This window comes from Pseudophryne corroboree, chromosome 10 (assembly GCF_028390025.1).
Source record: "Pseudophryne corroboree isolate aPseCor3 chromosome 10, aPseCor3.hap2, whole genome shotgun sequence".
Taxonomy (NCBI): Eukaryota; Metazoa; Chordata; class Amphibia; order Anura; family Myobatrachidae; genus Pseudophryne; species Pseudophryne corroboree.
Genome location: NC_086453.1, coordinates 300,519,399 through 300,547,215, shown reverse-complemented (window position 1 = coordinate 300,547,215; position 27,817 = coordinate 300,519,399). Strand labels below are relative to the sequence as shown.

The following is a 27,817-nucleotide window of genomic DNA, read 5'->3' as shown; positions in this document are numbered from 1 at the left end:
CGACTTTTACACACCATGCGCCTCAGAACTCGTTGACCCCGCTCAGTGATTTTATGTGGTCTTCTGCTTCGTTGATGAGTTGCTGTTGTTCCTAAACTCTTCCACTTTCTAATATCACTTACAATCGACCGTGGAACATCCAGCAGGGATGACATTTCACGAACCGTCTTATTGCAAAGGTAGCATCCTATCACAGTACCACGCTTGAAGTCACGGAGCTCTTCAGAACGATCCATTTTGTATCACAAATGTTTGCAAATGGAGACTGCATGGCTAGGTGCTTAATTTTATACACCTGTGGCAATGGGTCTGATTGAACACCTGAATTCAATAATTAACAGGTGTAGCCAAATACTTTTGTCCATAGAGTGTATATCGGCCGCCCATATGCCATGAACGATAAAGCATGCAAGCGCGCAATATATTGCTCAGTGGCTGCATTCAGCTGTGTGCAGTCGTTCCCTGGATAGCCCCACTGGGCAGCATACCCCCAACAGGATGACCAGGAGAGAATACCCACAGGAGCACATAGTCATCCATACACAGATGATATGGGCGTGATATTGTTCTGACCTGCGTCTGAATGCCATATCGTCGTACCCAGGGTAAGTATGCACCATAGTGCTGTATTCAAATGGCCTTGATAGCCAATTTAAAAAAAATGTTTTGGCTCCGAAACCAGCACAAGGTGGCGGCTGTGGGGATACTGCCAACATGGGAAAAACCCGGCTTCTACACAGAATTGTAAGAAGAAAAAAAAATATATACAGCAGTGTTTGTGGTGTTTCCACACAGCTTTAAGGTGTTATCAATTTCCTCCTATCTCAATCTGACCCATCCTCATACACCTTAATATCACCAAGGGCGCAATACAATTACCCATGAGTACAGGCAGCTATGTGAAACGTGCCTCTGAGGCAGCCTATGGAGGTGAGATCAGCTTATAAGCGGCAAGTGTAATTAGATCCCTCCACATAAGACTTTTCTGGAAAATATCAGGTTCATTAGAAATGGCCACAGTACGGTCAATTGGGTTTTGAGTAACAGCAATGCCACCCATTGAGTGGCATTACTAAATATGAAACTTGTGCAAATGCACCAAAATAACCAGAACTTACACGTCTACTACTAATACCCCTTTTCCACTAGAAAAAAACACGGGTAAATGCGCGGGGACGCGCATTTACCAGTGTTTTTTTCTAGTGGCAACTGCACCCCCCCCCCCCATCCCTGGAAATTCCCAGATCAAGTGATCCGGGAATCCTACCCAGGTAGCTTGCTGGGTTGAACACGTGTTCAACCCGGTAAGCTGTGTAGTGTAAACAGAAGCCGTGTTGATGCGACACGGCTCCCGTTCAGTCTATGGAAGGGCGGCACTGGGAGATCATGTGACCTCCCAGCACCACCCCTGCTGCGTCACCAACCCGGCAATATGGGTTGGTGAGCGCAGTGTAGAAGGGGGCTCTAGCACGGGTCGCAGCCGTGTCAGGCTCCCGGCTGCGACCCGTGCTAGATAGTGGAAAAGGAGTATCAGCTAAATTATCTAGGTTCCACACAAAAAACTAAATACCTACAGCATCCTGTCTTGTTCTATTCCTTTGAAAAGAGATGAAAAGTTGAGCAGTGCAAGAGAAAGTTTAATATAGCTTGGAAGTTTCATAGATCTGACTGACGTGAATGCACTATCATAAAGGCTCTGTACAGATTCAAGCAGGAACCAAATCTGTAAAGGAAACAACTTACATTGAAAGCAAACAATTATCATCAGTACCCAACACCAGACATATCACAGCAGAGAAAGACGGGTAAGAGAATATAAATCTTACGTTCCAAATGAACAAACAGGCAATAAAGTAAATAAGGTGTGTGTAAACGGTCAATTTATATCCCTTTTTCACCAAAATGCCGTGTTCCACCTGGGTTTTCAAAAATGGATCCTACTCGTGTCACAGCAGCATCAGAACCCATTCACACTGCAGGCTGGACCAGGCATATTGGAAAGTAGATCCCTTTCAGACTGCACCCGTGTTCTGCCGGCGCGTGGAGGAGATGACATCTCCAAGTGCCGGTGACCCGGCTCATGCCATTTACAGACCCAGGTAGACTCTGCAATAATCTGGGTTATTGCGGAACTGGGCAATGGGGAATGTTACATTTGACGTTAACAGAACTTTGCAATTTGGGGGCCTCAAGAATGAACCTGACCTGGTTGGACACAGTCTCACACAGCACTCCTGTATTTACCTGGTTTAAAGACCTGGTAATGCCAACCAAATGGCACTGTACCAAGTCACTGTTTGATAAGAACCCACACTATGTGCCTAAGACTGTAAGGCACAGTAGCTTATAGAGGAGGTTCCCTACAATGGGGGTCGGCACGAATACTTTTAAAAGGACATGTCCTTTAAGCAGGCATACTGCTATTCAATATGTGCCAGGAACCAAACCCTGCATTACAGCCCACATAAATGTTTAACTGCTCATACATCGGACATCAGTGAACGCAACACAGACCGTGGAGATGGGGCTCACTCACCTCTTGGAAAACGGCACTTCTGAAGTTACAGTGATTTTACTTTTGCTCCTCTCAATGGCGACAGCACCGCCACCCAGGTTGCCAACTTTTCCATTGACCTTGATTCGGTCGTGCAAGAACTGCTCCTGTAATGGTTTAACAATAGTCACATCATTTACAATGCATTAGCCTGTTAACATTAGCAATGTGGAAAGCCATAAAGATAGATTAAAAAAAAAAATAATAAGATTTTACTTACCGGTAAATCTATTTCTCGTAGTCCGTAGTGGATGCTGGGGACTCTGTAAGGACCATGGGGAATAGACGGGCTCCGCAGGAGACATGGGCACTTTAAGAAAGAATTTAGATTCTGGTGTGCTCTGGCTCCTCCCTCTATGTCCCTCCTCCAGACCTCAGTTAGAGAAACTGTGCCCGGAAGAGCTGACAGAACAAGGAAAGGATTTTGGAAATCCAGGGCAAGATTCATACCAGCCACACCAATCACACCGTATAACTTGTGATAAACTTACCCAGTCAACAGTATGAACAACAGAGCATCAGTTCAACCCTGATGCAACCATAACATAGCCCTTATTGCAGCAATAACTATATACAAGTATTGCAGAAGAAGTCCGCACTTGGGACGGGCGCCCAGCATCCACTACGGACTACGAGAAATAGATTTACCGGTAAGTAAAATCTTATTTTCTCTAACGTCCTAGTGGATGCTGGGGACTCCGTAAGGACCATGGGGATTATACCAAAGCTCCCAAACGGGCGGGAGAGTGCGGATGACTCTGCAGCACCGAATGAGCAAACACAAGGTCCTCCTCAGCCAGGGTATCAAACTTGTAGAACCTTGCAAAGGTGTTTGAACCTGACCAAGCAGCCGTACTGCCGAGACCCCTCGGGCAGCCGCCCAAGAAGAGCCCACTTTCCTTGTGGAATGGGCCTTAACCGATTTAGGCAGCGGCAACCCAGCCGCAGAATGAGCCTGCTGAATCGTGTTACAGATCCAGCGAGCAATAGTTTGCTTTGAAGCAGGCGCCCCAAGCTTGTTGGAAGCATACAGGATAAACAAAGACTCTGTTTTCCTGACCTTAGCCGTTTTGGCTACATAAACCTTCAAAGCCCCGACCACATCCAGTGACTCGGAATCCTCCAAGTCAGTAGTAGCCACAGGCACCACAATAGGTTGGTTTATATGAAAGGATGAAACCACTTTCGGCAGAAATTGTGGGCGGGTCCGCAATTCTGCTCTATCCGCATGGAAAACCAGATAAGGTGCTTTTATGTGACAGCCGACAATTCTGACACACGCCTAGCCGAAGCCAAGGCTAATAGCATGACTACCTTCCACGTGAGATATTTTACTTCCACCGTTTTGAGTGGTTCAAACCAGTGTGATTTCAGGAAACTCAACACCACGTTAAGATCCCAAGGTGCCACTGAAGGCACAAAAGGGGGCTGAATATGCAGCACTCCCTTTACAAACGTCTGAACTTCAGGCAGAGAAGCCAGTTCTTTTTGAAAGAAAATGGATAAGGCCGAAATCTGAACCTTAATGGAACCCAATTTAAGGCCCAAAGTCACTCCAGACTGTAGGAAGTGAAGGAAAAGGCCCAGCTGGAATTCCTCCGTAAGGGCATTCCTGGCCTCACACCAAGCCACATATTTTCGCCATATACGGTGATAATGTTGAGCCGTCACATCCGTCCTAGCCTCTATCAGCGTAGGAATGACCTCATCCGGAATGCCTTTTTCTGCTAGGATCCGGCGTTCAACCGCCATGCCGTCAAACGCAGCCGCGGTAAGTCTTGGAACAGACAGGGCCCCTGTTGCACAAGTCCTGTCCTAGAGGCAGAGGCCACGGGTCCTCTGTGAGCATTTCTTGCAGATCTGGATACCAAGTCCTTCTTGGCCAATCCGGAACAAAGAGTATTGTTCTCACTCCTCTTTTCCTTATGATTCTCAGCACCTTGGGTATGAGAGGAAGAGGAGGAAATACATAGACCGACGGGAACACCCACTGTGTCACCAGTGCGTCCACAGCTATCGCCTGAGGGTCTCTTGACCTGGCGCAATATCTCTGCAGCTTTTTGTTGAGGCGGGATGCCATCATGTCCACCTGTGGCAGTTCCCACCGACTTGCAATCTGCATGAAGACTTCTTGATGAAGTCCCCACTCTCCCGGGTGGAGGTCGTGCCCGCTGAGGAATTCTGCTTCCCAGTTGTCCACTCCCGGAATGAACACTGCTGACAGTGCGCTTACGTGATTCTCCACCCAGCGAAGAATTCTGGTAGCTTCTACCATCGCCACCCTGCTCCTTGTGCCGCCTTGGCGGTTTACATGAGCCACTGCGGTGATATTGTCTGACTGAATTTAGAACCAGTTGGTCGCGAAGCAGGGACTCCGCTTGACGTAGGGCGTTGTATATGGCCCTTAGTTCCAGGATATTGATGTGAAGGCAAGTCTCCTGACTTGACCACAGCCCTTGGAAATTTCTTCCCTGTGTGACTGCCCCCCCACCCTCGGAGGCTTGCATCCGTGGTCACCAGGACCCAGTCCTGAATGCCGAATCTGCAACCTTCGAGAAGGTGAGCACTCTGCAGCCACCACAGGAGAGACACCCTGGCCCTGGGGGATAGGGTGATTAACCGATGCATCTGAAGATGTGATCCTGACCACTTGTCCAGTAATTCCCATTGGAAGGTCCTCGCATGGAACCTGCCGAAGGGAATGGCCTCGTATGATGCCACCATCCTTCCCAGGACTCGAGTGCAGTGATGCACTGACACCTGTTTTGGTTTTAATAGATTCCTGACCAGTGTCACGAGCTCCTGAGCTCTCTCTATCGGGAGATAAACCCTTTTCTGGTCTGTGTCTAGGATCATGCCTAGGAGAGGCAGATGAGCTGTAGGAACCAACTGCGACTTTGGAATATATAGAATCCAGCCGTGTTGCCGTTACACTTCCAGAGAAAGTGATACGTTGTTCAGCAACTGCTCTCTTGATCTCGCTTTTATGAGAACGTCCAAGTACGTGATAATAGTCACACCTTGCTTCCGCAGGAGCACCATCATTTCCGCCATTATCTTGGTGAATATTCTCGAGGCCGTGGAGAGACCAAACGGCAACGTCTGAAATTGGTAATGACAATCCCGTACCGCAATTCTGAGGTACGCCTGATGAGGTGGATAAATGGGGACATGAAGGTATGCATCCTTTATGTCCCGAGTCACCATAAAATCTCCCCCTTTCAGGCTTGCAATGACCGCTCTCAGCGATTACATCTTGAACTTGAACCTTTTCAGGTATATGTTCAGGGATTTTAAATTCAATATGGGTCTGACCGAACAGTCTGGTTTCGGGACTACAACATGGTCGAATAATAACCCCCTCCTTGTTGAAGGAGGGGAACCTTGACCACCACCTGTTGAAGATACAAATTTGTGAATTGCAGTTAAGTTTCCCTCTCGTGTGGGGGAAGCCGGCAGGGCCGTCGGTGAGGGGGCATCTTCTCAAAGTCCAGCTTTTTCCTGAGACACAATATCTATTGCCCAGGGATCTAACAGGGAGTGAACCCACTTGTGGCTGAACTTACGAAGGCGTGCCCCCACCGGGCCTCGCTCCGCCTGTGGAGCCCCAGCGACATGCGGTGGATTTTTGTAGAGGCCGGGGATGACTTCTGTTCCTGGGAACTAGCTGTGTTGTGCAGCTTCTTTCCTCTGCCCCCGCCTCTGGCAAGAAAGGACGCACCTCGGACTTTCTTGTTTCTTTATTGGAAAGGCTGCATTTGATAATGTCGTGCTTTCCTAGGCTGTACAGGAATATAAGGCAAAATATCAGAATTACCAGCTATAGCTGTGGAGACCAGGTCCGAGAACCCTTCTCCACACAATCCTCAGCCTTCCATATGCCTCTTAAGTCGGCATCATCTGTCCATTGCATATTCTACAGGACACGTCAAGCAGAAATCGACATAGCTTTGACTCTAGGACCCAGTATACTCATGTCTCTTTGGGCATGTTTTATATATACATATCTCTTAAGACAGCATCTTTAATATATTATATATATATACACATATATATCTATATACATACTTGGGTCTCAATCTCTGCTGATAAGGTACCTGTCCACGCTGCCACAGCGCTATAAACCCATGCCCACACAATCGCCGGTCTGAGAATAGCTTGACACCCTAGGGGAAGATTCCCATCATATCCTGGCCCTAGTGGGGAAAGGATACTGCCTGAGAATTCTTTGTGGGAAACTGCAGTCTCTTGTCTGGAGATTCCCGCTCTTTTTCATCATGAGAGGAAGGAAATTTACCTCAGCTTTCTTCCCCTTAAACATGTGTACCCTTGTGTCAGGGACAGATGAGTCATCAGTGATATGCAAATCATCTTTTATTACAATAATCATATATTGAATACTTTTCTGCCATTTTGGCTGTAACTTTGCATTATCGTAGTCGACACTGGAGTCAAACTCCGTGTCGATATCAGTGTCTATTATTTTGGATAGTGAGCATTGAGAGACTCTGAAGGTCTCTGCGACACAGGGACAGACATGGGTAGATTTCCTGTCTGTTCTCTAATCTTATGTGCAATAAATTCACCTTAGCACTTAATTACACATATCCAAACAGGTGTCGGCGTTGTCGACGGAGACACCCTCTCACACATATTTGCTCCATCTCCTCCTTAGGGGAGCCTTTTACCTCAGACATGTCGACACACACGTACCGACACACCACACACTCAGGGAATGCTCATCTGAAGACAATTCCCCCATAAGGCCCTTTGGAGAGACAGCGCTGGGGTGTGTGCTGGCATACTCTCTCTCTATTAACCCAGGAATAACACAGTAACTTAATGTTAACCCAGTAGCTGCTGTTTATATTGATTTTTGCGCCTAATTATGTGCCCCCCCTCTCTTTTTACCCTCTTCTACCGTGTAACTGCAGGGGAGAGACTGGGGAGCTTCCTCTCAGCGGTGCTGTGGAGAAAAAACATGGCGCTGGTGAGTGCTGAGGAAGAAGCCCTGCCCCCTCGACGGCGGGATTCTGTCCCGCTTTCATGTACAATTTTGGCGGGGGCTCATACATATATACAGTGCCCAACTGTATATTATGCAAACTTTTGCCAAAGAGGTCTATAATTGCTGCCCAGGGCGCCCCCCCCCCCCCCCTGCGCCCTGCACCCTTATAGTGACCGGAGTATGTGGGTGTAGTGTGGGAGCAATGGCGCACAGCTGCAGTGCTGTGCGCTACCTCATATGAAGACTGGAGTCTTCTGCCGCCGATTTCGAAGTCTTCTTGCTTCTTTCACCCGGCTTCTGTCCTCCGGCTCTGCGAGGGGGACGGCGGCGCGGCTCCGGGATCGGACGACAAAGGGTGAGATCCTGTGTACGATCCCTCTGGAGCTAATGGTGTCCAGTAGCCTAAGAAGCAGGACCTATCTTCAGAGAGTAGGGCTGCTTCTCTCCCCTCAGTCCCACGATGCAGGGAGTCTGTTGCCAGCAGAGCTCCCTGAAAACAAAAAATCTAACAAAATACTTTCTTATAGCAAGCTCAGGAGAGCTCACTAAGCAGCACCCAGCTCGTCCGGGCACAGATTCAAAACTGAGGTCTGGAGGAGGGACATAGAGGGAGGAGCCAGAGCACACCAGAATCTAAATTCTTTCTTAAAGTGCCCTTGTCTCCTGCGGAGCCCGTCTATTCCCCATGGTCCTTACTGAGTCCCCAGCATCCACTAGGACGTTAGAGAAAATACCTCTACACCCCCCCCCCCCCCCAAAACTATACATCAGAAAAGCTAGGATCACGTTACCAAGCACCCACTACAAAGGCCTCCCAGTACTAGTGCCCCCAATTCACAATGTCACACAGAAACCCAAGATCACATATTCCACAGTACCCCCCACGCTGGTGAAGTAGCTATATGTTGGGTCACCTGTGTGACCGCCTCGTTGCCCAGTTAATCCAGCACTATTCCTTTAGCGGTCACTGGTCTACATGTTACATCTACTGCAGGAATGACAGGTCCTGCTGTAATTGTCTATGCACACTGTCTTACTAAAAAGAGGATTTTGGTACTTACCGATAAATCCATTTCTCTGAATCCTCTAGGGGACACTGGAGTTCCATCTTAGACATTAGGGGTGTGAAGCTGTGAACCGGAGGTGTGGCACAATCTAAACAATTTGCATTGACTGCACAGCCGGCTCCTCCCCTTCACGCCCCTCATGCCTCAGTTTTAGAAATTGTACCGAGAGATGAGGACACGTATGAGAGCCTATGGCGAAGGAACCGAACCGTGCAACATGTCAACAGCAACCAAGAACATCCTAACCGACAACCAACGTTGTTTGTACGAACTGTATAAGCAAGAACTATTTACACCGCAGGACCGACAGCACAGAGGCGGGCGTCCAGTGTCCCCTAGAGGATTCAGAGAAATGGATTTATCGGTAAGTACCAAAATCCTCTTTTCTCTTTCATCCACTAGGGGACACTGGAGTTCCATCTTAGACATTAGGGGACGTCCCAAAGTTATTTCCCAGGGAGGGAGTGCTGTCTGTTGCCTGCAGAACCAAACGTCCAAAGTTAGCCTCTTCAGACGCAAAGGTATCGAACTTATAAAATTTAGCGAACGTGTGGGCTGAGGACCACGTCGCCGCTCTGCAAAGTTGGGCAGTGGAGACTCCTCTAGCAGCTGCCCAGGAAGCACCCACTGATCTAGTGGTATGCGCACTTGTCCGTAAAGGAACCTCTTTACCACTGGAAATATACGCTTGTCTAATAGCCAGTCTAATCCATCTAGACAGGGACTGCTTAGATGCCGGCCAACCCTTCTTTGGCCCATCATAAAGTACGAATAGATGATCTGACTTCCGAAAGGACGATGTAACCTGTACGTACGCCTTTAAAGCTCGTACGACATCCAATGAAACCTCCCCTTCTGCTATACTCTGGAAAGATGGGACCACAATGGGTTGGTTTACATGAAAACCCGATACCACCTTAGGAAGAAATTCTGCTCTTGTACGGAGTTCTGCTCTATCCTCATAAAAAATCAAAAAGGGACTTTTACATGACAAGGCTCCCAACTCCGAGACCCGTCTAGCCGAGGCTAATGCTAGCAACAACGTTACCTTCCAAGAAAGATATTTTAAATCTGTTCGTAGTAACGGTTCAAACAAAGGTGATCTTAAAAAATCCAACACCAAATTCAGGTCCCAAGGTGCCGTGGGTTTACGAAAAGGGGGTTGTATCCGTAGTACCCCTTGCAAAAAAGTCTGAACCTCTGGTAAAGCTGCCAACCGTTGTTGAAAAAAAATGGAAAGGGCTGACACCTGAACCTTCAGAGATCCCAATCGCAGGCCTAATGACAGGCCTGCTTGAAGGAACAATAAAAGTCTAGATAAGTGAAAGGATCTTGAATCCCATCCACGTTCCTGACACCAGTCAATATATTTCTTCCAAATTCTGTAATAATGCCCCGCAGTAACCGGCTTTCTAGCCGCAATCATCGTAGGAATAGCCAATCTTGGTATACCTCTGTTTCTTAAGATCCGGGTTTCAACAGCCACGCCGTCAAACGCAGTCTGTTCAGATCTGGGTGAAGAAACGGTCCTTGAGATAGAAGGTCCTCTCTCTGAGGTAACCTCCACGGGTCTTCTGACAGTAATCCCTGCAGATCCGAGTACCAACTCCTGCGTGGCCAATCTGGTGCTATTAGAATCGCCCACACTCGTTCTCGTTTTAACCGTTTCAGTATCCTTGGTATGAGGGGGAAAGGTGGAAATATGTACACTCTTTCGTAATCCCAAGGAAGCGTCAGCGCATCTACTCCTTCTGCTGCCGTGTCCCTTGTCCTGGATACATATCTGGGCAGCTGATGATTTTGTCTCGATGCCATGAGGTCTATTTGTGGAAGACCCCATCTCCTCACCACCATCCTGAAAATCCGCGGATGAAGGCACCACTCTCCCGGATGCATATCTTGTCGGCTGAGATAGTCTGCTTCCCAGTTCTCTACTCCTGGAATGAATATTGCAGAGAGTATGATGTTTTGCTTTTCCGCCCACAACAGGATTTTTGTTGATTCTTTCAACGCCATCCTGCTCTTTGTTCCCCCTTGACGGTTTATGTAAGCCGTCGTCGTGACATTGTCCGACTGTATCCGTACACACTGCTCTATGACCAAATTCTCGGCCAACAGAAGTGCGTTGTACACCGCTCTTAGTTCGAGAATATTTATGGGTAATCTGCTCTCTTGAGGCGTCCACCTTCCTTGAAATTGATGGTCCTCCAGGACGGCTCCCCAACCTCTGAGACTGGCATCTGTTGTCAGAATTCTCCAGTCCCAAATGCCGAATCTCTTCCCTGTTGCTAGATTCTTGTGTATCAACCACCATGCTAGGGAGACACGTACCTGTGGTTGAAGTTTGATTCTCCGATGAAGTAACCAGTGTGACCCTGCTCCTTGAGCAATGAGATTCATTTGGAAGAGTCTGGAGTGAAGTCTTCCGTACTGGATAGCTTCGAACGACGCTACCATCTTTCCTAGAAGTTGTACACAGAGATGCAGAGACACCGTCTGTGCCTCTAGTACCTGAGTTACCAACTTTCTTATGTCTTGAATCTTGGATTCTGGTAGAAAAATCTTCAATTTCACTGTGTCCAGTATAAGACCTAGGAACTGAATCCGCTGTGATGGAATGAGGTTGGATTTCTTGAAATTCACAATCCAACCGTGTTGAATCAGAAATTGGTGAGATGTGTGAGCATCTTGTATCAGCTTCTCCTGAGAAGAGGCTTTGATTAGGAGATCGTCTAGATAAGGTATTATAGTGACTCCCCTTATTCTCAATTCTGCCACCATGACCGCCATGATCTTTGTGAAGATTCTCGGGGCTGAAGACAGACCGAAGGGTAGGGCTCTGAATTGATAATGATCCTTCACCAATGCAAACCGTAGGTAAGCTTGGTGGGGAGACCAAATTGGGATATGTAGGTACGCATCCTTTATGTCCATGGATATCATGAACTCCTTGTGTTCTAGACCTGCTATGACCGACTGTATTGATTCCATCTTGAATTTGTAAATTCTTATAAATTGGTTTAAAACTTTTAAATTTAGAATCGGTCTGACTGTTCCGTCTGGTTTTGGCACGACAAAAAGACTGGAATAAAACCCTGTTCCTCTCTGAGGGGTAGGAACTGGAACAATAACCTCCGACTGTAGCAATTTCTGAATTGCGGAAAGTAACGCTTTCGCCTTCAGAGGACACCGAGGTAAGCCTGTCGTAAAAAATTGACTGTGAGGTCTTTCCTGAAAATCCATCTTGTACCCCTGAGAGATTATGCTGTTTATCCAGTTCTCTGGGGAGGTGTTGGCCCATGTGTCCTGAAACCTCTCCAATCGTGCGCCCACCAGGGGAGACCCCAGGTGAGCTGGGAGACCGTCATGCCACTGTCTTTTCAGCAGGTTTATCCTGCTTCTTGTACGTTGCCTGTGATCGGCCTCTACCTCTGCCCCCACGTGTCTGTCCACCAAAACCTCTTCCTCGGCCTCGAAAGGACTGAGATCTGAAGGAATTAAACATTGGTCCCGAATAACCCCTCTTAACCTGTGGAGTGGTTCTTGTATAAGGAGTGGGCAGGAATGTAGACTTCCCAGCAGTAGCTTGGGAAATCCACTTATCCAATTCTGGCCCGAAAAGCGTGTCCCCCGCAAAGGGAATAGCTTCCACTGCCTTCTTAGTGTCAGAATCTCCCTGCCATTCTCGAAGCCATAATATTCTCCTTGCTGAAATGGCCGATGCGGATATGCGTGAAGCAATCCTACTGGTATCCTTAGATGCCTGACATAAATAGGATGCTGATTCTCGAATGTGTTCCGCCAGATGAGTAATCTCTTCTAAGCTATTTTCTTCTTCTATAGCTTGTATAATACGACTAGCCCATGCTCCCATGGCCTTGTTGACCCAAGCACAGATAAGGGTAGGTCTCTGTGCTGCCCCTGCTGCTACAAAAATCGACTTTAAAGCTGTGTCAACCTTTCGATCTGAAACATCCTTTAAAGTCGTTACATTAGGTATCGGCAAGATTGTCTTCTTTGATAATCTACCTAGTGAAGCATCCACTACTGGTGGGTTTTCCCATCTATCCATCACTCCCTTAGGTAATGGATACGTTATCTGAAACCGTTTTGGGAATTGGAAGCGTTTATCAGGTTGTTTCCAGGCCTCCTCCATTTGATTCTGGAGAGATTTAGGAATGGGAAACACTGCTGAACATGGTTTCTGGGTTTCGAATAAATCGAATTCCTCAGGTTCCTTAACCTCCTCACTCTTAAATTCCAGTATTTCCTTAACTGCTTCAATTAAGGAATCAATACCTGAGATCGCTGAATCCTCTTCTGTGGTATCAGCATCCGGGTTAGGTTCAATTAACTCACCTTCCTCCGTATCCATAAGGAGGCCCTCATCGTCCATTACCTGAGCCACAGGAAGGGGTCTTTTAACTGCCTTGCGCACATTTGTATCTGGTTGTGCGGGCGGCGTTAATCTAATGAGGAACTCTTCCATTGTCTTTGAGAATCCCGCAGCCCACTCTGATTGTTGTTTGCGTGATTCCGCCATCTCCTTGGATATTCTGTCCGTAAGAACATCCTCCCATGACCGGGATTGAGCACTGCTCCCCGGCTGTGCGCTCTTGTCTCTGCAGGATTCGCACACCCCTGTACTGTCAATCCTCGTGCTTTTCTTATTACATTTCGTACACACGTAATATGACTTAGATGTCTTGGTTGCTGCCTTAGACATGATGAGCCTTTTAGTTGACAGTTTACACAAAACTTTCACCCTTTACTTGGGAAAGGAAAGTTTGTAGTATATGACGGGAGTGAAGTGTTTAGAACCGGCTGTATGTAAATGGAAAAATCTACTTTTCAGATAAAAATAAAAAAATTAAATAAAATATAAAATATAAAAATTACTAATAAATTTAGTAAAACACCAGCCGGTTATCAGCCTTCACAGCACCAGCTGTCAATCAGCTACGGTGATGGGTTGTCCACTTACTCCCCTTATTTTTCTCAGGATCTTTTGAACAGAAGTCCCTTGAAAATATAAATAAAATAATTTTCTCTAACGTCCTAGTGGATGCTGGGGACTCCGTCAGGACCATGGGGGATAGCGGGCTCCGCAGGAGACAGGGCACATCTAAAAAGCTTTTTAGGTCACATGGTGTGTACTGGCTCCTCCCCCTATGACCCTCCTCCAAGCCTCAGTTAGGTTTTTGTGCCCGTCCGAGAAGGGTGCAAACTGGATGGCTCTCTTAAGGAGCTGTTTAGTAAAGTTTTTTTTTAGGTTTCTAATCAGTGATTCCTGCTGGCGACAGGATCACTGCAACGAGGGACTTAGGGGAGAGACTTGCAACTCACCTGCGTGCAGGAGGATTGAAGTTTTAGGCTACTGGACACTGAGCTCCAGAGGGAGTCGGAACACAGGTCAGCCTGGGGTTCGTCCCGGAGCCGCGCCGCCGATCCCCCTTACAGACGCTGAAGAAAGACGGCGGAACGGAGGTCCGGAAACAGGCGGCAGAAGACTTCACAGTCTTCAGAGAGGTAGCGCACAGCACTGCAGCTGTGCGCCATTGTTGCTACACGGCTCACTGACACGGTCACGGAGGGTGCAGGGCGCTGCTGGGGGCGCCCTGGGCAGCAATATAAATACCTATTTGGCAAATAAATACATCACATATAGCCATTAAGGCTATATGTATGTATTTAACCCAGGCCAGTTTTCCTAATAACCGGGAGAAAAGCCCGCCGTGAAAGGGGCGGAGCTTATTCTCCTCAGCACTCAGCGCCATTTTCCTGACCAGCTCCGCTGGTGAGGAAGGCTCCCACTCTCCCCTGCACTACAGAAACAGGGTTAAAGAGAAGGGGGGCATAAATTGGCGATATAATTATATATTAAGAGCCCATATATAGAAACAACACCTTCTAGGGTTGTTATATACATTATGGCGCTTTTGGTGTGTGCTGGCAAACTCTCCCTCTGTCTCCCCAAAGGGCTAGTGGGTCCTGTCCTCTATCAGAGCATTCCCTGTATGTGTGTGCTGTAGGTCGGTACGTGTGTGTCGACATGTATGAGGAAAATGTTGGTGAGGAGACGGAGAAAATTGCCTGTAATGGTGATGTCACTCTCTAGGGAGTCGACACCAGAATGGATGGCTTACTTATGGAATTACGTGATAATGTCAACACGCTGCAAGCCGGTTGACGTCATGAGACAGCCGGCGGACAAATTAGTATCGGTCCAGGCGTCTCAGACACCGTCAGGGGCTTGTAAAAACGCCCATTTACCTCAGTCGGTCGACAGACACTGACACTGACCCCAGTGTCGACGGTGAAGAAACAAACGTATTTTTCCTTTAGGGCCACAAGTTACATGTTAAGGGCAATGAAGGAGGTGTTACGTATTTCTGATACCACAAGTACCACAAATAAGGGTATTTTGTAGGGTGGGAATAAACTACTTGTAGTTTTGCCTGAATCAGATAAATTAAATGAAGTGTGTGAGGATACGTGGGGTTCCTCCGACAGAAAGTTATGGGCGGTATACCCTTTTTCCCGCCAGTAGTAAGGGCGAGTTGGAAAACACACCTTAGGGTGGACAAGGCGCTCACACGCATATAAAAAACATGGCGTTACCGTTTCCAGATACGGCCGCCCTCAAGGAGCCAGCTGATAGGAAGCTGAAAAATATCATAACAGTATATACACACATACTGGTGTTATACTACGACCAGCAATCGCCTCAGCCTGGATGTGCAGCGCTGAGGGGGCTTGGTCGGATTTCCTGACTGAAAATTTTGATACCCTTGACAGGGACAGGATTTTATTGTCTATAGAGCATTTTAGGGATGCATTTCTATATATGTGTGATGCGCAGAGGCATATTTGCATTCTGGCATCAAAGAGTAAATGTGATGTACATATCTGCCAGACGAAGACACGACAGTGGTCAGGTGAGGCAGATTCCAGACGGCATATGGAAGTATTGCCGTATAAAGGGGCGGTCCATTGGACCTGGTGGCCATGGCAACAGCTGAAAAATCCACCTTTTGTTACCCCGAGTCACATATTGGCAGAAAAGGACACAGTCTTTTCAGTCTCAGTCCTTTCGTCCCCATACGGGCAGGCGGGCGAAGGCCAGTCATATCTGCCCAGGGGGAGAGGAAAGGGAAGAAGACTGCAGCAAGCAGCTCATTCCCAGGAACAGAAGCTCCTCACGGCTTCTGCCAAGTCCGCAGCATAACGCTGGGGCCGTACAAGCGGACTCAGGTGCGGTAGGGGGTCATCTCAAGAGTTTCAGCAACACTCGCAAGGGAACTCCGGGATCCTACATGTAATATCCCAGGTGTACATTGGAAATTCGAGACGTCTCCCCCTCACACAATTCACAGGCTGTATTCCCAGCAGGTGATAATCAAAGTACCCTTCTTACAACAAGGAAGGGGGTAGTATTCCACACTATATTGTGGTACTGAAGCCAACCGGCTCGGTGAGATCTGAAATATTTGAACACTTACATACAAGCGTTCAAATCAAGATGGAGTCACTCGGAGCAGTGATAGCGAACCAGGAAGAAGGGGACGATATGATGTCACTGGATATCAGGGACGTTTACCTACAGGTCTAAATTTGCCCTTCTCACCAAGGGTACTTCAGGTTCCTGGTACAGAACTGTCACTATCAGTTCAGACGCTGCCGTTTGGATGGTCCACGGCCCCCCGGGTCTTTACCAAGGTAATGGCCGGAATGATGATTTTTCTTAAAAGAAACATGGACGCTTTCCTGATAAGGGCAAGGTCCAGAGAACAGTTGGAGGTCGGAGTAGCACTATCTTAAGTAGTTCTACGACAGCACGAGTGGATTCTAAATATTCCAAAATCGCAGCTTTTTCCGACGACACGTCTACTGTTCCTAGGGAAGATTCTGGACACAGTCCAGAAAAAACGTGTTTCTCCCAGTGGAGAAAACCAGGGAGTTATCCGAGCTAATCGGGATCCTCCTAAAACCAGGAAAAGTGTCAGTGCATCATTGCACAAGAGTCCTGGTAAAAATGGTGGCTTATTACGAAGCAATTCCATTCGGCAGATTTCCCGCAAGAACTCTTCAGTGGGATCTGCTGGACAAATGGTCCGGATCGCATCCTCAGATGCATCAGCGGATAACCCTATATCCAAGGAAAAGGGTGTCTCTCCTGTGGTGATTACAGAGTGCTCATCTTCTAGAGGGCCGCAGATTCGGCATTCAGGATTGGATGCCGGTGACCACGGAGGCCAGCCTGAGAGGCTGGGGAACAGTCACACAGGGAAAAAATTTCCAGGGAAGTGTGATTAAGTCTGGAGAATTCTCTCCGCATAAATAAGCTTAGAGCAAATTTATAATGCTCTAAACTTAGCTAGACCTCTGCTTCAAGGTCAGCCGGTATTGATCCAGTGGGATAACATCACGGCAGTCGCCCACGAAAACAGAAGGGCGGCACAAGAAGCAGGAGGGCAGTGAAAACTGCAAGGATTTTTCGCTAGGCGGAAAATCATGTGATAGCACTGTCAGCAGTGTTCTTTCCGGGAGTGGACGACTGGGAAGCAGACTTCCTCAGCAGGCATGACCTCCACCCGGGAGAGTGGAAACTTCATAGGGAAGTTTTTCAACATGATTGTGGACCGTTGGCAAAGACCAAAGGTGGACATGATGGCGTCCCGCCCGAACAAAAACGGGACAGGTATTCCGCCAGGTCATGAGACCTTCAGGCGATAGCTGTGGATGTTCTGGTAACACCGTGGGTGTACCAGTCTGTGTATGTGTTCCCTCCTCTGTTTCTCATAACCAGGGTATTGAGAATTATAAGACATAGAGGAGTATGAACTATACTAGTGGCTCCGGATTGGCCAAGAGGGACTTGGTACCCGGAACTTCAAGAAATGCTCACAGAGGACTAAGGGCCTGGGGAGCTAAGAAGGGACTTGATTCAGCAAGTACCATGTCTATTCCAAGACTTACCGCGGCTGCGTTTGACGGCATGGCGGTTGAATGCCGGATCCTGAGGGGAAAAGGCATTCCATAAGAGGTCATACCTACCCTGGTCAAAGCCAGGAAGGAGGTGACCGCACAACGTCATCACCACATGTGGTGAAAATATGTTGCGTGGGTGAGGCCAGGAAGGCTCCACGACGGAAATTCAACTAGGTCGATTTCTACACTTCCTGAAAACAGGAGTGTTTTGGACCTCAAATTGGGGTTCATTAACATTTAAATTTCGGCCCTGTAGATTTTCTTCCAGAAAGAATTGACTTCAGTTCCTGAGGTCCAGATTGTAAAGGATGTATTGCATATACAGCTTTTTTGTGCCCCTAGGGGCACCGTGAGATCTCAACATAGTGTTGGGATTTCTTAAAATCATATTGGTTTGAACCGCTCAAATCTGTGGATTTGAAATATCTCACATGGAAAGTGACCATGCTGTTGACAAATATCTCACATGGGAAGTGACCATGTTGTTAGCCCTGGCCTCGGCCAGGCGATTGTCAGAATGGGCGGCTTTGTCTTACAAAAGCCCATATTAAAATTTTCCATTTGAACAGGACAGAACTGGGACTCGTCTCCAGTTTCTTCATGAAGGGGTGTCAGCGTTTTCACCTGAAACAACCTCTTGTGGTGCCTGCGGCTACTAGGGACTTGGAGGACTCCAAGTTACTAGACGTGGTCAGGGCCCTAAAAATATATATATATATATATAGTTAGGACGGCTGGAGTCAGAAAGTCTGACTTGCTGTTTATACTGTATACACCCAACAAGCTGGGTGCTCATGCTTCTAAGCAGTCTATTGCACGCTGGATTTGTAGTACAATTCAGCTTGCACATTCTGTGACAGGCCTGCCACAGACGAAATATGTAGATGCCCATTCCACAAGGAAGGTGGGCTCATCCTGGACGGCTGCCCGAGGAGTCTCGGCATTACAACTTTGCCGAGCAGCTACGTGGTCAGGGGAGAACACGTTTGTAAAATTTTACAAATTTTGATACTCTGGCTAAGGAGGACCTGGAGTTCTCTCATTCGGTGCTGCAGAGTCATCCGCACTCTCCCGCCCGTTTGGGAGCTTTGGTATAATCCCCATGGTCCTGACGGAGTCCCCAGCATCCACTAGGACGTTAGAGAAAATAAGAATTTACTTACCGATAATTCTATTTCTCGTAGTCCGTAGTGGATGCTGGGCGCCCATCCCAAGTGCGGATTGTCTGCAATGCTTGTACATAGTTATTGTTACAAAAATTGGGTTATTACTATTGTTGTGAGCCATCTTTTCGGAGGCTACTTCGTTTTGTTATCATACTGTTAACTGGGTTCAGATCACAAGTTGTACGGTGTGATTGGTGTGGCTGGTATGAGTCTTACCCGGGATTCAAGATCCTTCCTTATTGTGTACGCTCGTCCGGGCACAGTACCTAACTGAGGCTTGGAGGAGGGTCATAGGGAGAGGAGCCAGTACACACCATGTGACCTAAAAAGCTTTTTAGATGTGCCCTGTCTCCTGCGGAGCCCGCTATCCCCCATGGTCCTGACGGAGTCCCCAGCATCCACTACGGACTACGAGAAATAGAATTATCGGTAAGTAAATTCTTATTATTACTTTCTCTTCAGGAGATCCTCATTTTAACTTATATAATTTTTCACCAGCAGGGGGAGTCTTATATAAACGTTCACCAGCAGGGGGAGTCTTATATAACTTTTGTAACCCTACCCTCATCTATACGTGGGGGAAGGATTACAGTTTCCCTCAGGATGGCGCCTAAATGTAAAAAGAAAATGGCCGCCACTGCTTTATATGGTAAGGATCATTACTTTTAGTAGATCCACCACTGACCAGGGCTATCTACCAGTTAAGGGAGCGTTAGCGGTTATATGGACGTGTGGAGAGGAAAGCGCGGCCCCGGGACTGAAGTTTTATATATATTATTCCCCCTTCTTACAAGAAGTGTGGAGGTTACACTTACTTAACCTTCCTGTCTGATTTACACACGCGCCGCACTGGGAGATCTATTTCCCCGCGCAGCGCGTGTTTACCCGCCGGCGGCTTCTAACTTAGCAGTAACTGCGCGCAGCCCAGCGGCGCCCGACGTCGTCATGGAGACCTGCTCTCCCTGCTCGGGGCTAACCGCTGGGCGCGCGATACTGACCGGCCTGTTTGGAGAACGGAGAATCACTCCGGTTTCATGAGGGAGGGGAAGGGGAATCCTTAGCTGCGTCTAAGATGCAGGGGCTTCTTATGCTAGGGTCCATATTTTCTACCAGTACTCACTTAGTGAAAAGCCGGTTATCTTTAGAGGATCTCCTGAGAAGAGATGCCGATCCCTTCAGAAGGGATCTTTGTCTCTGTTGTATCTTCAGGCCTTTTGTCCCCCTTTTATTAGGTTGACGCAGCCTGGCAGTATAAATGTTTTGTCAGGAGCCATCTCCTGTGAGTGCTTACACCTCGAGCACAATTTCAAAAACTGAGGCATGAGGGGCGTGAAGGGGAGGAGCCGGCTGTGCAGTCAATGCAAATTGTTTAGATTGTGCCACACCTCCGGTTCACAGCTTCACACCCCTAATGTCTAAGATGGAACTCCAGTGTCCCCTAGTGGATGAAAGAGAAATAGGCATGTTTCAACCAACACAGACAACTGCCTGGAGTGTGTTGGTATACATTATATAGAAAGTCAGCCCCCCCCCCCCCCCCCCTGGGCTGAGTGTTTGATTTGTGTGGTATGCAGCCTCCAGCATAAAAAGTAAAATCTGAAAACCACAATAGAGTAGTTACAGCACGGTGCACACAAGAGTGGAGTATGTGAATAAATCAGGCAGGAAGAAGTTTATCAAGACAGAAAAGTGCAAGAAGGAGCAGAGAGAGATGCTACCAAATAATGCCTGCCCCATTCAATCACGTGTCTCTAATGTCCAATCACCTGCGCCCCAGTAGTGCTGGGTGGACAGAACCTTTAAGGGTATGTTCTACCGGTATTAAGGCTTGTTTGTACCAGAACGGAGCACAGAATGTTGATTTGAAGCATTTTTGGAGTACCAGCAGTGTTTTGACACCCCCCCCCCCCCCCCCAAAAAAAAAGGGCTAGATGATTATTATAACCGTAGCAAGAGCATAAACTTTTAAAAGTGAAATTGATATAACTATGCGTATTACAGAAAGATGGGCACTCCTTTATTGCAGCCAAAGTTGATCTCCGTAGTTTCTCAGTTATTGCCTATGTCGAGCTGAAAACTGCTCATAAGATTAAAGAAGAAACTACATCGATTTATAAAAGAAGACTAGTTATTCAACTTTCTATTCATTTAGCTGAATAACATTGGCATACTGCCGCCCTGTGGTGACTTACGCCTGGCAGGATGAGCTATACCCATGGCACAAAGCTACATCTGGGAAATGTATGCTTCCTGATGAGTGCACAATTTGCTGCAAGACCTGTTGACAGCTACAGCAACTTTGTGTGGACCGGATGACAGAATGGCATGAGCTGCAGTGCAGCAGACTAAGTGTAACCATGGAAACCAGGCAGATTCATGCTCCAATGGGACACGCAAGAGGCCGAGCGAAGTTTTACTTACAAAGTTAGCAGCATCCATGATGCCATCTTCCACAGGGTGTGTACAGTCCAAGGTGAACTTCAAGAGCTGCTTCTTTTTTTTGCTGCCCTTCGTCGCAGTCTTTTTCTGGGGGAAACCAACAGTAAAAGTGAGTGAGTGCTGTCCTCACATTTATACACACCCTCTAACACATGTAACAATATGAGATTCTATATAAACACTGCACACACCAAAGTCTAGTTGTGAAACCATCTGCAGGTCTCATGAGGTTATTAGCTGGGATGGAGAATATGCACACAGGGTAACAGACATGGCAAAAGATCTGGCGCAGCAAAATACTGTATATAGAAGCCAGGAAAGTGGTGTACCCATTCCTTTCTGTATAGAAGCCAGCAGGACATTTATCACCATTGCCGATTTTCTGCTTAGATTTTGTCCACTCCTGTATGAAAGTGTAATCAAATTATGAGCAGTGATCGTAAGCCGCTAGCACTGGTTTTTGCCTATCATAAAACATGTGGACAGTCAGAAGCACAACTCTGTACACCGCCACATAACTGACCTTAAGGATGACCAGTAGGCACAAATGTTCTTTCCAAATTTATCTGAAATGTTTGGTCTGAGGGCGCCGTGAAAAAATGCTGACACTCTAGGGTGCCGTGATTCAAGAAAGTTTGGGGACTAATGTATATTAATAAAAAAGTTTATCTTCCCTATACGGAAAAGGAACCATCCTAAATAAAGTATGGTTTCCTGATGGACAGGATGCCGGCAGTCAGAATGCAGACAGCGGCAATCCCGACAGCCCCCCCTAAAGTACCCTAACCCTCCCTTGTGGGTACCTAACCCTCCCGGCCCAGCACCCTGACCCCATCGCGACAGGATACCAGCGTGCCTAAGGTGGCGGATCCCGGGATTTAGGCCAAATAACTGACGGGATTCAATCCTGGGATTGGAAGCTCCATTCCCGGGGATTGCGGGATCAGGTGGCCCTTTGTTTTCTTTTTAAGCCGGGCAGCGTTGTGCGTCCTCAGGACGCTCAGACAGATGTTCCCCACCCGCCCCTGCAGTGTATGGAGAGTAGTGCTCACTCTAAGATTTTTTAGGGCAGGGTGCAGGTCATTGAGGGGGGCACATTTTTATTTTGAAGGGCACATTTTTGATGTGACGCTTTGCGCACAAAGCACAGCGCAAATGTTTATAGTTTTTGTACATACATTTTCCCCTTAGTATATCATATACCTCTACATACATATAGGACACCCATGTAACCCCCAACATCTGTACTGAGAAACATACTGTATATGTCCAGTCTTCGTGAAAGATTGGCTGTAGCATATACATAATAAGTAGGTAATAATAAATGTCTCCTCCAGTGCTGAAGTGTTTATAATTCGTATGCGTTATAAAACAGAAAAGTTAAGCAGGGGGTTCAAATATATAGGTATAAAAAAAAAAAAAAGGCTCTTCTACTAGGGAAATACTGTAAGCAGTACATGCTCACTGCTTACCCTGTTCTTTCCCTCTTCATCAGAGCGCTGTGTTATGCAGGCAGCCACAGCAGTGATGTCATTTACAGTCCCTCATCTGCCATCCAGTTCGCTAAGGATAGAAATTGTGCTCCAATTTCAGAGATGAGCAAGTAGACAATAACATTGTAACATGCACTCTGACTGTTGCATTCTGTATACAAGGGGGTGATTTATGGTCCTTGCAGGGTGCACTGAAAAAGGGCAGGGTGCTTTTTCACATCTCAAAAATGGGCAGGGTGCAGCACCCTGCTGAAACAGCCTAGAAGGAACACTAGGTGAGTTATGTGTACGGGGAGAGCACATAGGGAAAAGCCAATCCCGGGTATCCCCAGGATTGACCATTTATCGATCCCGAGACCTGGGATTGAAAAAAAATGGCCCGGGACGCCGACAGGACGATCGGGCTGTCGGCGTCCCGTGCGGCATCTGTATCTAGACACCGGGATTGGCTCCTCCTTTGGGATCCCAGCGTCGGTACATGGACCACTTAGATCCAGTCTGTCGAGAAGCTAACTTTTTCCCCCTAAATCATGTCAAATAAACAAAGTTGAATTTCCCAGACCAGCAAAAAGCAATTAAATGTGGCTCCAATATGTAAAAACCTTCCATGAATTTTATTGCTCTTCCCCAAACATTTTTCGATTGTATAGAGAAACCAATTTATGTCTGAGTGTTTAATAATCCTAACATACCCAACGTTCACACCAGACTGCCCTACTTGCTCAGCTGGGATACAGAAAAGTTACAAGTGCACAGTGATAAACTTTGGAAGATTCAGGCTTCCCATGGTTACAGTAATCTGGATACAGCGAGAAGCCCAGCTGTTACAATAGCTGTTTCACAGCACTATGGCCAGGGCCTGATCTGTGTGGGGTCTGCATGTTCTCCCACGCGAGTGATTCTAACATACAGTAGCTTAAATGGATGACAACGAAGATGAACTTCAATGGGAGGTAGGGAATTAGAACGCAAGCTCTGTGTTGGGGATTGATGTAAATGATTACAAATTCACTGCAGAGGAATATGGTGGTGCTGTGGCTCAGTGGCAGCCTTCCACATGTCACTATGCTGAATTCACAACTCCTGGCTGAGGAACATACGTGATGGCAGCATTGGGGAGTAACTGAGGCTGAAACATTATATACCCAAGGATTTGTCACTACTAAGATGTGGGATTAGTCACCAAGCATTATCCCTATTTTTATATTGTATAGATGTGTCAAAGAATTATGCAAAAGTTTTTGACCATTTATACTCAAGTTTAACAGCCCATAAGCTTGCAATCTATTGCCGAACTACGTTTATTGCCTGACCAACATGGATTTTACTTCAATGCTGCTTGTGGGGTTGGGAACTAAAATAAACATTAAAAACCCAGGCCCATACCTACATACTGCCAGGGACAGTGAGATTTACAGTGAACACATGGACAACCCAAAAACACAAAGCGCAGCTGCTGCAAGCACTTGAAGATTTCAGCTTTTTAGTAATCCCACCATAGGGGCAATTTTAAAATAGAAAAACTTTAGACATTTGCTGGTGCTACACTACGGAGACGGGAGCAGCCCAGGCAAAACCACTGCAGCACGCAGAATGGGCGATTCCTTATCCCCCTACCCAGGAAAGCTGCTATAACTCCTACTGCTTTCCAAGCCAGTTCCTGCCACCCCCAACTCTCCCCTATGCATTAACTATAAATACACACCTGTGCTAGTGTACATACCGCCAAGTATACACGCTTACAATGTAACAAGTTCTATAGTTCTAATTAGCCAAATAATGAGACATGATGACTGGGTGCAGTCTGAGCCCCCTTATGTAATCATATATTATGTCTCAGTCTCTCCCCCCGCCTCCTGCACTGAGCCTCAGCCGGACTAGCCCCGGGGTAACCGGCTGCTGCAGCCCCCGGGGCATACCGAACACTAGGCCGGTGGTCTAGCTGCCTGCTGGGTAACCGGGCCGTGCTCTCCGCTGTCACACTGTAACCAGGCGGGTGTACAGCTGGGTGCGGCGGCGGCGGGCGAGGCCTGGAACACCCGAGCTCTCTCTCACCCTGACCCCGGCCGGCCGGTCGGCCAGCCAGCCACCCACCCACACCCCGCGTCCCGGCCACCGCGCCGTGCGCCCCCGGCAGCTCCGCTCGGCCCCAGCGCCTCTCTAGGCCTCGGCTCCCCACGCTCAGCGTGCCGCACGCTCCCCGGGCCTAGCCGGCTGTGGCCGCACTATGACAGCCGCGGCGGAGCCCCGTGGGGCAGGCGATGGTCGCGTGGTGATGCTGCCGGGAGCGCAGCGGGGCCCCCGGGACGTACAATGTGAGGAGCCCGATACTGACCACTGGCGCCATGGCGACCTCAGAAGGCAGAAAGGAAGAAGGGACCGGCGCGCATGCGCTATGTAACCTGGGCAGGCCGGTGACATCGAGCGCCGAGCGGAGCGATAGCTCAGCACTGTCTGCTTTCCCTGTGCTGACACGTGACAGAGTCCCAGGGGCATGGCTGCTGCTGTCGTATCGTTTGGTCGTTTGCGATGGTTCATTATAATGACGGTGATGGGCTGCAAGGGGGGACAGGAAGAAACGCCATTTCCTTAATGTGCAGTATTGCATAGTGGTTGCTGAGGCTAAGCCATCCTGCTGAGCGCTCTGCATAGTGTACCACTCTGAAAGATTACATGAGTATAGTTTTCAAAGTATACGGATAATATGTTGAGGTGCGGGGAAATGAAATAAGTGACATTGCAGTATTGCATAGTGGTTGCTGAGGCTAAGCCATCCTGCTGAGCGCTCTGCATAGTGTACCACTCTGAAAGATTACATGAGTATAGTTTTCAAAGTATACGGATAATATGTTGAGGTGCGGGGAAATGAAATAAGTGACATTGTATTCCTTTTTTTTTTCTAGTTCCTTACACTGTGGAGAAGTGGAAAAGTATTGCACAAGAACTTGAAGACTGCTGGAATTTCCCAAATTGTGGAGGAGCCATTGATGGGAAGCACATATGCGCATAACACCACCTTCTAAAGGGCCAGTCGGACAATATGGCAGCCGGACAACCCAGCGGTGGTGCGGAGGGTGACGGGGGGAGTGAAGTTTTTTCACTCCCTGACATCACCCGGCCCCAAAGCCCTGCATGCTAATATGGACGAGTTTGTCCATATTGGCTTGCATGTATAAACGAGCCGACACCAACGATGAACGAGCGCGGGACCGCACATCGTTCATCGTTGGTGCCTACACACTGCACGATATGAACGATATCTCATCCATTAATGAATGAGATCGTTCATATTGCTCAGTGTAATCGGGAAGTGTGTAGGGCCCTTAACAGTAGATCCTACTACTACCTTATAAATGCTTCTTTAGCACTGTACTGATTGCTGTGGTCAATGTGTCCTGGGAATTTATTTATGTAGACATCTGGAAGAATGGCACAGCTTTAGATGGTGGCTCCTTTCAAGAGACAACGTTCTACCAAAGACTGATGTCCAGCACTGTGAATGTGCCGTCTGTTGAAGAAACTAAGCATGGACTGCCGTTTGTCTTTGTGGCTGATGAGGCTTTGCTTTGCATGAAAACTCTATAAAGCCATACCCGCAAAGGGCATTTTACCAAACAGAGGCAGATTTTTAATTATAGACTTTCAAGAGCTAAGCGGAATGTGGGGATCGCTTTTGGAATTTTAAGTAATAGATTCTGCGTTTTTAATACAGCCATCACTCTGCCTGTGGATGCGATGGCTGGGTGGTATTGCCATGCTGTATGCTGCAAAACTTTCTACACTCAGCCAAAATGAAAAGCCCGCTGGCACTGTTATGCCAGATGACGTGGAGCATGCAGAGGAGGGGGATAGATGGAAAACCACTTGCTGCAACCGGTGTGCAAACATTCAGTGCACATGCAAAACAGGCCCGGCAGGAATATATTTCAGTGGTGTGGGGACAGTGCCGTGGTAAGATGATAGCTAAATGTAAAAGTCTGCGAGAAAGAGAAGGTGCGGGATTTCGTGTGAGTCTGGACAGATTTTTAAAGCTGCAATCATTTACACGGCATAACCAGGTTTGTTTTGCTGTATACATGATTGCCGCTTTAAAAATCCAACCAGACCTTCACTAAATCCAACACTCCCTGCTTCTTGAAGGCTATTACATTTAGCCCGCCATCCCCATACTGCTACATTTCCTATCGCCTTCATCGTCCCTTTCCACCAGGTCAATGGAGTTTAAGATGCCCTCTGTTCGCCTTGATTTATGCTGAATTTGAGCAAGTTGTAGTAGCATAATGTTGGTACATAGACTTCATCTGATCCCGCATCGGATCTTTTGGATGCCATACTTTTCTTGTGCTCCTTTAAGAGGACTGTGCAGAAACTTTGAATTTTCTTCTTCGCCCATTCCGTGTCAGCTTCGCTGTGGAATGGCTTGCTGACGAATACTAGGGCCTGTACAGCTGCGATTCGTTTAACTTTGTTGGAATTATCCTTGGAGCGTATCCTCCAAAGACAATCGTTTTGCCGGTAGACTTCGGGGAATTCCGTGACAAACTCTGCATTCTTCTCCAAAGACATGATATCTGTAATAAAGGACACAAAATGACTATTAAAAATTGGTACATTACACTACCATAGCAACTTGTTATTGTTGAAATTCAAAAAAAATTTTTTAATGTAGATTTAAATTAAAAAAATGTATTATTGAAGTCTAAAAATGAAGTTTTGTATTGTTGAATCAGGTTTCTTTTAATCTTATATACATTTTAAGTTATTGTATTGCATCCCTTCTTTTTTTTTTAACAATAATTTTTATTGGATTTTGTTAATATTTTCTTGGTAGCATACAACATACCAAATAGAATCAAACATGAATTTAAAGATGGGGGGAATTGCCAGACCTAGTCAATAACAGTAAGAGAAAAGACGGGCAAAGTCGCCTCACAATCACGGAGTCAGGGAATACGGAAACATATACGTATTCAGTAACATTGACATTATCTCAGGGATTTTCTACAGGGGAATCCAGAACATTAAAGTCTATGGGCGCACTGTAGATAACGGAATGCCCCATGTGCTCACGGAACTCACTCCACTTAAACCACTTCATA

The 27,817-nt window shown here is 47.3% G+C and overlaps 1 protein-coding gene and 1 long non-coding RNA gene across 2 annotated transcripts in view; one reads left to right on the top strand and one right to left on the bottom strand.

Annotated features, from left to right (window-relative positions):
• Positions 1-25,159, bottom strand: part of RPL22 (ribosomal protein L22) — a 39,360-nt gene extending 14,201 nt beyond the window's left edge. Inside the window, exons 1-3 of the mRNA XM_063943429.1 lie at positions 25,054-25,159; positions 21,208-21,312; positions 2,537-2,661 (exon numbers count right to left, since the gene is read on the bottom strand). Coding sequence (XP_063799499.1) covers positions 2,537-2,661; positions 21,208-21,312; positions 25,054-25,065 — 242 coding nt within the window. The 5' untranslated portion in view covers positions 25,066-25,159. The remainder of the gene's footprint in view (positions 1-2,536; positions 2,662-21,207; positions 21,313-25,053) is intronic.
• A 9-nt stretch (positions 25,160-25,168) lies between these two features.
• Positions 25,169-27,424, top strand: LOC134966575 (uncharacterized). The gene is made up of 2 exons (XR_010188669.1): positions 25,169-25,266; positions 25,622-27,424. It is a non-coding gene; the product is annotated as an uncharacterized LOC134966575 (long non-coding RNA).
• The last annotated feature ends 393 nt before the right edge of the window (positions 27,425-27,817 follow it).